Source organism: Myxocyprinus asiaticus, chromosome 36, assembly GCF_019703515.2.
Source record: "Myxocyprinus asiaticus isolate MX2 ecotype Aquarium Trade chromosome 36, UBuf_Myxa_2, whole genome shotgun sequence".
NCBI lineage: Eukaryota > Metazoa > Chordata > Actinopteri > Cypriniformes > Catostomidae > Myxocyprinus > Myxocyprinus asiaticus.
The window spans coordinates 2,290,001-2,304,182 of NC_059379.1; the positions used below are offsets into that span (position 1 = coordinate 2,290,001).

The following is a 14,182-nucleotide window of genomic DNA, read 5'->3' on the forward strand; positions in this document are numbered from 1 at the left end:
TGCTTATGATTTTGCGTTATGAGGTTACTGCTCTAATATAAACGGCCAAATTAAATACATATTTAAATATTTAAAGAAATCATTAAAAAAAAATTTAAAAAAAATTGAATTAATATATTAAATCACTAAATAAATCAATAAATGTCCCCAAATCAATACATTTTGTTTAATTGTAGTGAAATACAATGATTTAATGATTAATTTAATAATGTTATGATACGTTTAATTATTCATTTAAATATTTAATTATTTATTTAATGATGTAATTTTAAGTAATTTGGCTTTGAGACCAACGTTTTGGGTAACACTTTATAATACAGTTCCATTTGTTAATATTAGTAAATAGATTAGGTATCATGAATTAACAAAATATATATATATATATATATATATATATATATATATATATATATATATAACATTTATTAATCTTAGGTAATGTTAATTTATAAAAGTTTCATTATGAACTAACAATAAACAATTAAACGTATACATTATCATAAACTAAGATTAATAAATGCCGTTAAATATATATTGTTTATGCATTAGCTAATTTTATCGTATAAAACGTATATACATTAATTTAAAAAATGTATTAGAGTGGCCTGGGTAGATCAGTGAGTACTGTCGCTGACTATCACCCCTGTTTGAATCGAGGGCGTGCTGAGTGACTCCAGCCAGGTCTCCTAAGCAACCAAATTGGCCCGGTTGCTAGGGAGGGTAGAGTCACATGGGGTAACCTCATCGTGGTCGCTATAATGTGGTTCTCGCTCTCGGTGGGGCGTGTGGTGAGTTGTGCGTGGATGCCGCGGAGAATAGCGTGAAACCTCCACACGCACTACTTCTCCACGGTAACGCGCTCAACAAGCCACGTGATAAGATGTGCACGGATTGACGGTCTCAGACGCGGAGGAAACGGAGATTCATCCTCCGCCACCCGGATTGAGGCGAGTCACTACGCCACCACGAGGACTTAGAGTGCATTGGGAATTGGCCATTCCAAATTGGGGAGAAGTAGTTTGTAAAGAAGGCAACTTGTTGAAAAAAACCTTGTAAAAACAACAGGGATTGTGAAGTTATTTACATGGACATGTTTTTCTCTATTATTTGCCAAATGCATAATGCTTGGGACATACAGTACGCAGCCTTTAGGATTGTTAACTAGTAGTCCAATGTTTGATTGGCTTTCATATTTGACTTGTGTGGCTCTGTTACATGTGGCAGATGTGTTCATATGAACCCATCATAAGAGTTTGTTTGCTCTAAACATGGCTCTTGAGGTTTCCTCCCGTGCATCATTCTTTTCCTCTTAACATTTAGATCGAATCTCAACTGTTGGATTTCTTTTTCTTTTTAACATTGATATCCCTTAAAACTGGGATATTTGTCCAAACATAATGCTTTTACTTTGAACATAAAACCCTCCAGCCTCTGACATATTTGTAATGCATGGACACCAGTATTCTGACACTGTTACAATATTCAAACTTTCTGAATTTTTTAAAAAGTGGCAACTTCAGTCTTTAATGCTTAAAGAAATAGAGCACCCAAAAATACAAATTCTGTCATCATTTACTCGCCCTCGTGTTCCAAACTGCCTATGACTTTCTTTCGTCTGTGGAGCATAAAAGGAGAAGTTTTGAAAAATATTGTGGTGACTCTTTTCCATATTCTGAATGTTAATGGGGACTCGAGATGTCAAGCTCCCAATTGAAAAAACGTGGTGATAAAACCACCATAAATGTAGTCCATGCGACCATGCTTTACATTCCAAGTCTCCTAAAGCCATATGTGAGAAACAGACCACAATTTGAGTCATAACTCAATGTTTTGTAGTCCATAAGACTTTTGTAATGCATTCCAGAGCTTCGGCGGTGGGGAACATTTTCAGTGATTGACAGCTTAAATAAGTGTTTCTCATGCAAAGCTACCATGTGACTTCAAAAGACTTGGAATTTAGTGCATGAGAAGCAATGCATGTTGTTTTGAAATTTGACAGCCCCAGTCCCCATTGACTTTCATTATGGAGAAAGTAGCAACTTTATTCATTTTCAGATTTTTTTTTATTTAGTCATGTCTTTTGATTTAAAAGTCCTTTAAATTTAGTCAGTGTTTCATCATGTCACATTTGATGAATATGTTTAATATGTAAAATTAAACAACATGAGAAAATTGTCCTGAAAGCTCCTGAAATAATGGCATATAATGAATACTTGTAGTAGTACTATGTAGTACTTTTAGAAGTGACTCATGAGTATTTTTCAATGGCGTATTCACAACGGAAGTTATGCGTTTTAATCAGTGCGTAACTTCAAGTTCACCTGTTCATTGTCTTCTTTGTCTGTGCGGATGTGAGATGTAATATTACATTTATGTTGTGGATATAGTGATTAATCTCATATATATAGGACGAGTTTGAGTGAGGTAATTAACCCGTTAGGAAAGTTCATTGTACAGGTGTTGTCTGTCTTTGAAATAAATAAATAAATAAGCAATTTAGTTTGAATTAAAACAGCTCAATTATGATCATAATGATAATGATATGATAGCATGCAAGATTTGTGTTCTGCGGAAGAGAGTCAAATGGTTTTTGAACGACATGAGGGTGAGTAATTGATGACAGTGAACTGTCCCTTTAAGCCTCTATTATTGCTTGTATCAGAACCCTCTTCTACCCTCTTCTTTCCTGTGTCTCCTGTCTCCTCCTCCAGGCCATGTTTGCCAGCTACGTTCCTGAAATCATAGAGTTAATAGGAAACCGCAAGAAATATGGTGGTTCGTATAGTGCAGTAAATGGGAGAAAGTAAGTACCGTGGTTAAACTGTATCCGCCTGCATGCCCGTCTCACTCTCTGTTCCATGCATAGGCAATGTTTGCTCGCTACGTGCCTGAAATCGCTGCTCTCATCCTTAATCGGAAGAAATATGGAGGCAGTTATAACTCCACTCGAGGAAGAAAGTAAGTCAAACGATGAAACCGAATGAACAGATTCATGTTGACGAGGTCAGACTCTGACCTCAGAGGAAGTTTGCTGTTGTTCTTCCTGTGATGTCAGAGGTGCTTCTCCACAGGAAATAGTATTATGAGGGTTGGGGTGAGATGGCACACATCATCTCATTGCTTTTGGTGTTCTGCTCATCGCTTTGCGCTATTTTCATGTGACACTTGAGCTTTTCTGTGCATCAGTGGTTGTAAGTGGTGTGTGCTTATAGCAAAGCAAAATGTTGTTTCTTTATTTGGCTGTATTTTAGTAATTCAACACTTTTAAATTGCATCTATGAGCAATTAAGGCCAGAGTCAGAATTGAAGAGCGGCACCTAAAATTCCTTCGAAACTGAAAATGAGGGAGCAGAAAATGCCCATACAAAAAAATGTAGAACATCGAAAATGTGAAATGTTTTCGTCTTTATTCAGAAAAATCATATGTAATTATACTATGTAATATATACTCTTTATATACAGATGTTAGATTATATACTAGTATACATACAGTATATGCTCTTTTATACAAGTATACATTGTTACTAGACAAAATGTAAACATTGGGGTGCAATGTTTCATTTAGGTGTATGTAAATAGAACGGCAGAAATATGCATATTTTTCACAGTATATTTATAATCACTCAAATAACTGCACAGTAGTTCATTGAAAACCAGCTGCTAATTTAACTAATGTATAAAATGTATTAAATATAGGACTTGCTAGTTTTTCTGAATTAAACACATACATTTTTAGGCAAGAATAGATCATTTCCTTCCTTTTTAATAGATTTTCCTTATTAAAACCAGCAATGAAGATTAGACAATTATTTGTATTTTCAGCGTTGAACGTTTTAAAAATTTTCGTCTTTATTTTTAGAAGGAAATAATCATGTAATTATACTGTATTTACTGTATTATACACTCAAAAAATATTTGAATACTTTAATATTGCACAATTCATTTGATTGAATTTTGTTATGAAAATAGTATATATATATAATTTTTAAGATTTACACATTTAAATTTCATAACAAAATTTGCATATTTGCATTTTGTTTAGTAACATATTTATATGTAACTAAACAAAATGCTAATATGCTAATAGCATGGGCCTAATAATTTATTCCAAAGGAAATAACTATTTTCAGTTCATTTTGACTTTTTAATGTTTCATTTAGACATATTTACTGTAAATAAAACGTCATTTTGCATCATTTTCACAGTATTTAAAATCACTTAAAGAAGTGAGCCTGCTGTTAATTAAACACCAACCAAAGTAGCTTATAGTTTATGTACTAAATATGGGACATGCTTGTTTTTTCAAAGTTAAACAAACATTTTTAGGCAAGAATTGATTTGATTATCCATATCAGAACCAATAATGAAGATCTGCATTCTTGCGAAATAAGTAGTCAACAGGAAATGTCATTTTCCTTCCGCAATCTGAGGTGTTTCTGAGTAAAGCTGGATATTCAGAATAAAAGTACTGATTGGATGGTGAAAACGTGTTACAATGGCACTGCGTTGCTGTTGTAGCTTGCAAACCCATTAGGATTTATTGTCATTGCTCTCCTATAGCATAAAACATTAAAAAAAAACATAATTTCTCCAGAGAAAACCCACTCCAGTCCAGACTTTCAACTAGCACACATGCTCATGATTTAAATGTTACAGATTGTAACATTCTGATATTGTTTCATTTTACATTCCATTTTAAGATGTTGCAATTGTTATGTAAAACATAAATTCCGTATGGCTTATGTTTGATCCTGTAATATCAGAGATGCTGTTCCACAGAAGATACTCTGTGACTGAAGGTCTGGGGTGTTTTCTCTCCTGATAATCACGTGCAGTTCCTGTTCGACTCTTATTCATGATAACTCGCCCGTTATTTCTCAGGCATATAGTGGTCTGCGGTCACATCACACTGGAGAGCGTCTCCAACTTCCTTAAAGACTTCCTACACAAGGACAGGGATGATGTCAATGTAGAAATAGTTTTTCTCCATAAGTAAGTATATATGTACAAGTATGTGTGGATACTTATTGTGTATTATTGACAAAAGCGTTTCTTGAGTCTCACTGCGTTGTTTTGTGTTGCAGTATTTCCCCTAATCTTGAGCTGGAAGCCTTATTCAAGAGACACTTCACACAGGTGGAGTTTTACCAGGGATCCGTTCTAAACCCCCATGATCTCGCCCGAGTCAAGGTACACGGCTTTGTCTGGTTTCATTTTACATCCCGTATAAAATGTATCCACATGTTTGCTTGGATTACATCCAATTAACATGACAGCAGCACATAAGGATCATGAAATCTCTTATGTTTTTGTAGATTGAGTCGGCTGATGCGTGTCTAATTTTAGCCAATAAGTACTGTGCAGATCCCGATGCGGAGGATGCGTCCAATATCATGAGGTACGACTGTTTTTTAACCTATTTTATTTTTCATTGGTCATTCCAGTTTAGTCTAGTTTGCATTAGTTTGCACTCTTTGACTGCTCGTTTTAGTATAGTTTGAGTTTTTCCAGATTTTTCTAGTTTGTTTATTTTAGTTTTAGTATTTTATGGCTGCCAAACTTAAGCGTTTACTGATATTTTAAAAATTATATGCTTAATGTCAGATTGTGTTTCAGGGCAGTCTTGTGTTAGCGCTATCTACAAGTATTTTAAAGGAATAGTTCACCCAAAAATAAAAATTCTCTCATCATTTACTCACCCTCATGCCATCACAGGTGTGTTTGACTTTCGTTCTTCTGCAGAACACAAATGAATATTTTAAGAATATTTCAGCTCTGTAGGTTCATACAACGCAAGTGAATGGTGACCAAAATGTTAAGCTCCAAAAAGCACATAAATGCAGCCTAAAAGTAATCCATACGACTCCAGTTGTCAAATGAATGTCTTCTAAAGTGATACGATCACTTTGGATGAGAAACAGATCAATATTTAAGTCCATTTCACTATAATTGTTTACTTCTGGTCGATCTCTAATGCTCGTCCATGAGGGGAATCAGTTCACACTGCCTCTCGCTTGATGTAAACACACTGGCATGTTCATGTCAGAACTGACACAATACAACCGGAAGTGCAGCTCGAACGCTGTTCACAAGCTTCATTGGTTTTGCTTTCATTTGAACATGGGGCAGCATGAACTGATTCCCCTTATGGACGCGCATTGGAGAGCGACCAGAAGTAAACGATTATAGTGAAAAGGACTTAAATATTGATCTGTTTCTCATCCAAAGTGATCGTATCACTTTAGAAGACATTCATTTGACAACTGGAGTCATATGGATTACTTTTAAGCTGCATTTATGTGCTTTTTGGAGCTTAAAAGTTTTGATCACCATTCACTTGTATTGTATGGACCTACAGAGCTGAAATATTCTTCTAAAAATCTTAATTTGTGTTCTGCAGAAGAAAGAAAGTCATACACATCTGAGATGGCATGAGGGTGAGTAAATGATGAGAATTGTAATTTTTGGGTGAACTAACCCTTTAATGTCTAATGAAGGCAGATTGTAAATGTTTCAAATTTTATAATATACAGTTATATTTTATTTAAGTTAATTCTGAAATTATGAAACTGTGGATTTCTAGAAAGTAAAGTCTTGTTAAAAAAAACACACTCATTTTATTTTTATTTTTTATTTGTCTACTAACAATGTCCATCAGTGTGTGTTCATGCATCGCAGGAGATTTATGTCATTCAGGTCATGTAAATTCATTCCCAGCACATCTCAAATTCAGTTTTGTGTTTAATTGAATTTTGTGCTGGATGTGAGAATTACAGCTATATTGGAAATGATGCCCTATATAAATATTCTGCTCAAAAGTGAGATTTACCTTGAATAGTTTTTTTTCAAACATCACTTGCAGGGACTAAAAATGAAGTGTTTTTCATTTTGATTCGTTCTGAGCAAAAACTGTATTTTTTCGTCCGAGTTCAGAAGTTCCACGGCCTCCTTTACAAATGGTAACCGGTTAGAACAAAATAAAAGAACGGTTAAGGAGGCCTGGGTTGCTCAGCGAGTATTGACACTGACTAGCACACCTGGAGTCATGAGTTTGAATCCAGGGTGTGCTGAGTGACTCCAGCCAGGTCTCCTAAGCAACCAAATTGGCCGGTTGCTAGGGAGGGTAGAGTCACATGGGGTAACCTCCTCGTGGTCGCTATAATGTGGTTCTCGCTCTCAGTGGGGCGTGTGGTGGGTTGTGCGTGGATGCCACAGAGAATAGCGTGAAGCCTCCACACGTGCTATATCTCCACGGTAACGCGCTCAACAAGCCACGTGATAAGATGCACGAATTGACAGTCTCAGACGTGGAGGCAACTGAGATTCGTCCTCCGCCACCCGGAGTCACTATATATATATATATATATATATATATATATACACAATCTTTGCTGGATTTCAGCGGATCTTTCATTTAAAGTGTTATGTGTGTGTGTGTGTGTGTGTGTGTGTGTGTGTGTGTGTTTTTTATAGGGTAATATCCATTAAAAACTACCATCCAAAAATCCGTATTATTACTCAGATGCTGCAGTATCACAATAAGGTGAGAATTTGTACATTACCCGGAACCTACAGCCTCAAACAGCTGATCTATATCAGACCATATCATATAAAACACATTATTTCATCACTCTCAGTCGTCATTTACAGATAAACTCAACAGGAGCTTCTCGTTTCCAGGCTCATCTTCTCAACATCCCGAGCTGGAACTGGAAGGAGGGTGATGATGCCATCTGTCTGGCCGAGCTGAAGTTGGGCTTCATTGCTCAGAGCTGCCTGGCACAGGGTCTGTCCACCATGCTGGCAAACCTCTTCTCCATGAGATCGTACATTAAGGTCGGTGCACGTCCAAACAGTTGGAGCAAAACACTAATGCTTTTAAATGCTGAATATGAAACTTTCTCTCTTTTAGATTGAAGAGGACACGTGGCAGAAGTATTATTTAGAGGGAGTAGCCAATGAAATGTACACGGAGTATCTGTCCAGTGCCTTTGTGGGTTTGTCTTTCCCCACGGTTTGTGAGTAAGTATGCAGTGTGTTGTGAGCAGTTGTGATTAGCTCAGAGCTGGGTCATGTTCTTTTCGTGAATCTGAACGGTTTACAAGCAAATGGCTATTACGAGCCTGTCAATGAATCGGTCAAAAAGACACATGGATTCTGCTAAAGTTGCACCTTTCATTCACACTAGAACGGCATTTTCCTCCACTCCACATGTTTAGTACCGCATACTGTACTTTGCAAAATAAGGATGTTAGGAAACGGGAGTTTTCAGCTGAAAACGTATTAGTGTTTCCATAAATCAGTGTAGTTCATATGAAAATGTGTATTTAAAGTAGCACTGTTGATTTAACACGTTAATTCAGTGCGATTCATTATATTGAAACTAATGCATTTTATCATGTCCCCGGACCATAATATGGAATGTTCCTCCCATTGGAGCAATTCAAGCTTCAAGTACCTCCTGTTTTCAGCAGGGGGCAGTAAGCACAACTCCAGCTGTATAGGCAACAAAAACTCAGGCTTGAACAAGATGAGAAAATGCGTTCTTGCGTTCAAACACAGCTGGGACAGAGCGCAATTCCAAATGCAGGGATCTCGAGACGTGTTTTTGACACAACACTTGATACAGCGTGTTAATGACGTGACGCAACCAAAGTGAGACGCTCCAAAAGCATCTGTCTGACGCATGTGTACATTGACGCGTCCTTAGAAAAGCCCTTATAATAAATCTATCTTGGACAGATTGACATATTCAATTGACAAAAGATAGACTTATGTTCAATAATATGTAAATAAACATTAAATTGCCTTCTAAAGTCACTTTTTGTATTGTCTCACCAATGATTTACTCGTCTGCTACAATACTGTAATGCATTAAATTAACTGAATTATTATATTTTTAATATATATTATATCGATAATTATTTAGATGTAACGATTTATAACTATTTAATCATTCTATATTGAATTATTATTATTTGAGAGCTTATTTCAAATATTTATATATGCGCTTAATTGCAATTAATTTGCTTAATTAATCGACATATCATGTAATTAATTTGATTAACAATTTTAAGTGATTGACAACCCTAATTTAAAGATAACCATAAAACATGGAATTGAGTTTTGTTGTAATGGCACTTCAATTTAACCTCGTGAGACCCCGCGTCCACATGCGTGGACATTACGTTTTGGCTTCGCTATAGGCTATGCTTTTTTTTTTTTTTTTTTTTTTTAAACCAGCTGATCTCAGTTCAGGAGAATCTATGCTGTCATTAAAGGGTTCAAATTTCAGCGCACCGAGTCATGTGACAAAAAAACATGATGCCAGTCTCAGCTGAGTTTGTCTTTCTGAGAGACGGCAGCATAACTACATCTGGTAAGAAATCAGCTGAAGTTTTCACATTAAAACCTGTTTGAGTCAAAAGGTTAGAGTCTCTAGTTTCATCCGATACGCCATTTTAAAAATTGCATTGATTTAAAGCGAAACGGCATGCTGTTAAACACAATGTCCACATATGTGGACAATAGGACTAACTTTCCATAAAAACCTACATTCACTGTGCATTATCACATTGAGGATCAATGGACGTATCCAAAAGACGGAAAATGTTGCTTTCAGAGGCTGTATACAGAGTTAAGATGAAAATAGGGTGCATTTCAAACTGTTCTGAGACCAGTGAAGACAAACAGCACACTGGAGGTTAAGTCATTCACTAATTAAGGAGCAAGGGAGCATCCTATAGCTTCCCTACGCAGCCTAGTACATTCACTTCTAACGTCTGGTCAAAAGTTCAGTTTCAGGCTGCAGATGATGTTTGGAACACTCAACATGTTTGGCACACATGAGACAATGATAATCAGTACATAGATTCAGAATTTTATAATGCAAAATTTTATTTGAACAAAAATCTGACTTTCTATAGCTTGGTATTATTCAACATTTCACAACTTAGTCCCGCTGTCCACATATGTGGACATATTTTTTTTTTTTAGGGAATCTATTTGCTCTAGAAATTATTATTATTATTTTTTTGGCTTGTTTATTAGGTGCTACTAGTTACTAGCAGTCACACGGGGGTCTCAGGAGGTTAAATATAAACATTAAAATAATGTATGTTACAGAAAAAGAGTTTTTTGTTTAGCATATGGTTAGGAGCAATTATTATTTACTTAAAAGTACTTAAATGTTAATTAAATCATTTAGAAACTAGAATCAGAATCGTTAAATTCCTTTTGATCCCTGTTTTATTTCTCTGTAGGCTCTGTTATGTGAAGCTGAAACTTCTGCTGATTGCCATCGAGTATAAATCAGACCAGAGAGAAAGCAGGTCAGTCTGCTCTTCATTTACGACGATGATGATGATAATGATAATAATACTTATTATTATTATTATAATAAAACTCTCACTTGTCCTAAAAAAGGTTCAGTATCCTGACATAAATGAATAAATACAATGGGGTGAAAATTCTTCTGTTTAGCAATCTTTTCTTGTTTCAATAAAACAAATTTCATTGCAAATTATTTTCTCACCAAAGCAATTTGAGTAAAAAGTTTAGTATTTTGATTTTCAATGTCGTCGTAGACTTTTGCACCCCACTGGATGTGTACAGCTTCTTGTATTTCAAGGAACATGTTAACACGTTGTTAACTCTAAATTTCTTGTAAGCTGTGTAAATGCTTATTGCATCGTGTTAATCCGGCACTTAGAGGTTTGTCTCATTTGCCACTGTTTGCTGTTTGTGTGTTTGTTTTACACAGGGGTGGAAAATGGTATGAACTTATTGCTGTTTAAAGTTTCATTAGGTGTGGTCATTCTCTTGAAAATGAACTTTTCGTATGTCCCTGAAACATTGTGAACTTTTATTTTAGACTGTGTAGATTTTCAAGGGATATATTCAGTTTGTGTACGGCTGGTCGTAACGTGGTACTGTTCTATCTTCAGCAGAAGTGTTTATCGGACTGCCTTTCACATCATGATTTTTCTGTGAACAAATCTTTTATTTTATGATTTAGAATGACACATTTATGCAGTGGATAGCGCTAAATGTTAAAGGAGTAGAATAAGTTCTGTCATCATATACTCACCCTCATGTCGTTCCAAGCCCATATGACTTTCTATCTTCTGTGGAACACAAAAGGAGATGTAATGCAGTATCATTGATTGGAAACACCATTGGTTCTCTGGAGCCATGTGACCAATCACGACCCTGCAAGTTTAAAGAGAGTTAACTCGTATGAGGTTTATGTGCTACGGCTGAGTAGAATAAATTCCGGCTTGTTCCTCGCACAAAGCTATCGAAAGTCTTGGACGTTCTGCATAACATCTCTTTTTGTGTTTCATGGAGAAAAGAAGGATATTCGGGTTTGGAATGATTTTAGACAGAATTTAATATTTTGTTTGAACTATTGCACGTCATTTAACTCGGAATGCCGACACTTTACATTTGCATGCAAGTGTCATCTTAAAACAATAATAAAGGTTACATTTTTCTAGACATGACTAACATTTACCTCGACAAACAAATATTATAGTTTCACTTCTTTATCATTTAAAGACTTCATTTAAATGCATGCCCTCTCTGCAGTCTGTTGCTTTTTGTATTCTGGGTGTTTTATGTTTTTTTTGGTCACTGTACTCTTGTGCTCAATGAAAACTTTATACATTTTTTCTCCAGTATGCATCCTTTTTTTTTACTGTTACAGTTGTTATCTGTATGTGAATGTTTAATGGTTTACACAGAGTTAACGTTTTGTTACATTTCAAAGTGTGGCATGAGCTGTACCGTCCTCATAAGTGAATAAATGATGTCATAAGTGAACGTTTATGTTTTGGAGAGGGTCATTATATGCAATCACATTCTGTGGTTTAAGTGTTGTTTGTGTTTTGCAGCACGCTGATTAACCCGGGAAATCACGTGAAGATGCAGGAGGGCACGCTCGGATTCTTCATTGCCAGTGATGCCAAAGAGGTCAAGAGGTTAGGAAATTATAGAGTTTGTGTTGTGCTTCTTAGACGGTATGCTGTCTTTTACATATCCACTTTAGATTCACATTATATCTGCTTATATGTTGTATGGATGTTTTGTCTCCATTAGGGCACTTTTCTATTGTAAAGCTTGTCACGATGACATCACAGACCCCAAACGCATCAAGAAATGTGGATGCAAACGATGTAAGTTTTCACAGCAGGAGATGCATTACATCAGTTGTTCTGGTGTAATGATCTATCTATCTGTCTATGTAATTAACTATTTATCTATCTATCTGGAAAGGATAGATGTATATGTAAAAAATAAAATAAATAAATTTATCATGCAATAAATACAAAACAAGCAATACAAATACACTGACATTTTAGCATTAATAAATAAGGTGTAAAATATATTAGTACAATATGCATGTTGTATTTCATTTCAAAGCATATTTCATGTCAATTTTAGTTTTTCATAAATGTCATGCCTTATTTATTTATGCTCACAATTCATTACATTTTTATTAATTGATTGCATCCTAAATTGACTGAAATTTATTAACTTTTCTTTAAATTATTTACCTTAAAATTAAGATTGAGCATGTTTACATGCACGTTCTTACACGATTATGCTTAACAAGCCAACAATGTGTGTGGTCACGTAAACGCATTAAATGGTGTTCCTATATCGGTGTGAGGTCATAAACGGCGTAAGAATAAACCGATCGACACAGGTAGATTATTACCTATTACGCCGATTTTGCGTTGCATGTAAACACCTTGTTTGACAGTCTGACGTCAAAAGCAGAGAATAATGCACTTCAAATGTCATGTCTTGATTTGTCCGATTTTTTAAATAAGCTGATTTTTGGGAGTAACCAGCATTTTGGTGTGCATGTAAACAGGCTCATTGCCATCATTTACTTTCTTGGAACATCAAAAGTGAATTTTTAAAGAATATCCTGGTCTGTGTATTTTTATTTTTTATTTTTATTCTTTTTTTCACTGGAGCTGTCAAGCTCCAAAATGACAATTGTATTTACTTCAGTCTTTACACCAACATTATTAACCCTCTTCTGAAATGGAAAAGGTTGTTACCTCCACCAGAGACTCTTATTACAGCAAACGATTTTAATAAAAATCAACACATTTCACATTTTCCCTCTCTCTTGCTGCGGTGGAACTGTGACCATCCCCTCACCCCCTCCCTCTGATAGTGTTGTATTGTGAGTAATGACTCTGTTATTGCAGAATGCCACTGTATGAGCCCGCTGCATGTGTGAATGCAAAACTACATCTCCCATCAACCCACTGTCCTCCGCTGCATCATCAACAGGAGACTACTTTACTTTTGACTGTCCTAACACCCCCAATATTTTAGTTTAAATTATATACAAACAGTACCAAGGTTTTTTTTTATTTACATTTTTTTTTAATGATAATTAATCATAAATCTATGCTATCTTATAATGTATATAATGTCTCAGACAGATACAATGATTATATTTTCTTGATTTGTAATACTATTGATATAGACTTGCACAGCCTCTTATTCCCTCCATTAATATAATGTGGAAACTAGTTACAAAATCTGGGCACTTATGTTTGTGTTTTTAGCAATACACAACATCATATAGAAAATATACAGTTGCAGAAGCTTGGCTACTGAACACATTCTCATTCAACCCCATGTAATTACATGGTTTACATGCATCTCTAAAATAGAATTTTCCATGAAACATAAAAATGTATTAAAACATGACTTGAACATTTTGAGCTCATGTATAGTGAGTAAAAAAGGTAAAAGATTTGATGCCATTGCAGAATTGCATATAACTTGATAACAGACATGTTTTTGTAAAGGTGTACCGCAAGGTAATGTATTAGGCCCGCTCTAGTTTTCCGATATTCAGCTTCTGGTAGGGAAATGCATACTGTAATGCCCCCATCCATTAACATGCTTGTCCTCCTATTCTCCTATCATCCCTTCCATGACCCCCAGCCAAGAGATCCGGCTCCAAGAGAATGCGGCTGGCATGTTGTGTAGCTTGCAGTGGGGCAGAACGGTGCTGCTCGTGCATGTCAGAAAGTGTCTCTAGTAACTTGGAGGTCCTGCATCGTGGCTTCCCCCTCTCTCCTGTCTCTCTGTATGATAACACAACTACTTTACGCTACTGTAAGTGAACGCCTCCCCTGTACCACCTGCC

At 35.7% G+C, this 14,182-nt stretch overlaps 1 protein-coding gene across 5 annotated transcripts in view; it reads left to right on the top strand.

Annotated features, from left to right (window-relative positions):
- Nucleotides 1-14,182, top strand: part of LOC127426643 (calcium-activated potassium channel subunit alpha-1-like) — a 120,580-nt gene that overhangs the window by 74,296 nt on the left and 32,102 nt on the right. For 3 of the 5 annotated variants that reach the window (XM_051673581.1, XM_051673576.1, XM_051673580.1), the window contains exons 9-19: nucleotides 2,712-2,803; nucleotides 4,882-4,992; nucleotides 5,085-5,190; nucleotides 5,316-5,398; nucleotides 7,474-7,543; nucleotides 7,681-7,836; nucleotides 7,913-8,022; nucleotides 10,263-10,331; nucleotides 11,895-11,981; nucleotides 12,100-12,176; nucleotides 13,978-14,151. In XM_051673581.1, the coding sequence (XP_051529541.1) occupies nucleotides 2,712-2,803; nucleotides 4,882-4,992; nucleotides 5,085-5,190; nucleotides 5,316-5,398; nucleotides 7,474-7,543; nucleotides 7,681-7,836; nucleotides 7,913-8,022; nucleotides 10,263-10,331; nucleotides 11,895-11,981; nucleotides 12,100-12,176; nucleotides 13,978-14,151 (1,135 nt within the window). The remainder of the gene's footprint in view (nucleotides 1-2,711; nucleotides 2,804-4,881; nucleotides 4,993-5,084; nucleotides 5,191-5,315; nucleotides 5,399-7,473; nucleotides 7,544-7,680; nucleotides 7,837-7,912; nucleotides 8,023-10,262; nucleotides 10,332-11,894; nucleotides 11,982-12,099; nucleotides 12,177-13,977; nucleotides 14,152-14,182) is intronic. The other 2 variants (XM_051673578.1, XM_051673579.1) reach the window with 1 other exon arrangement.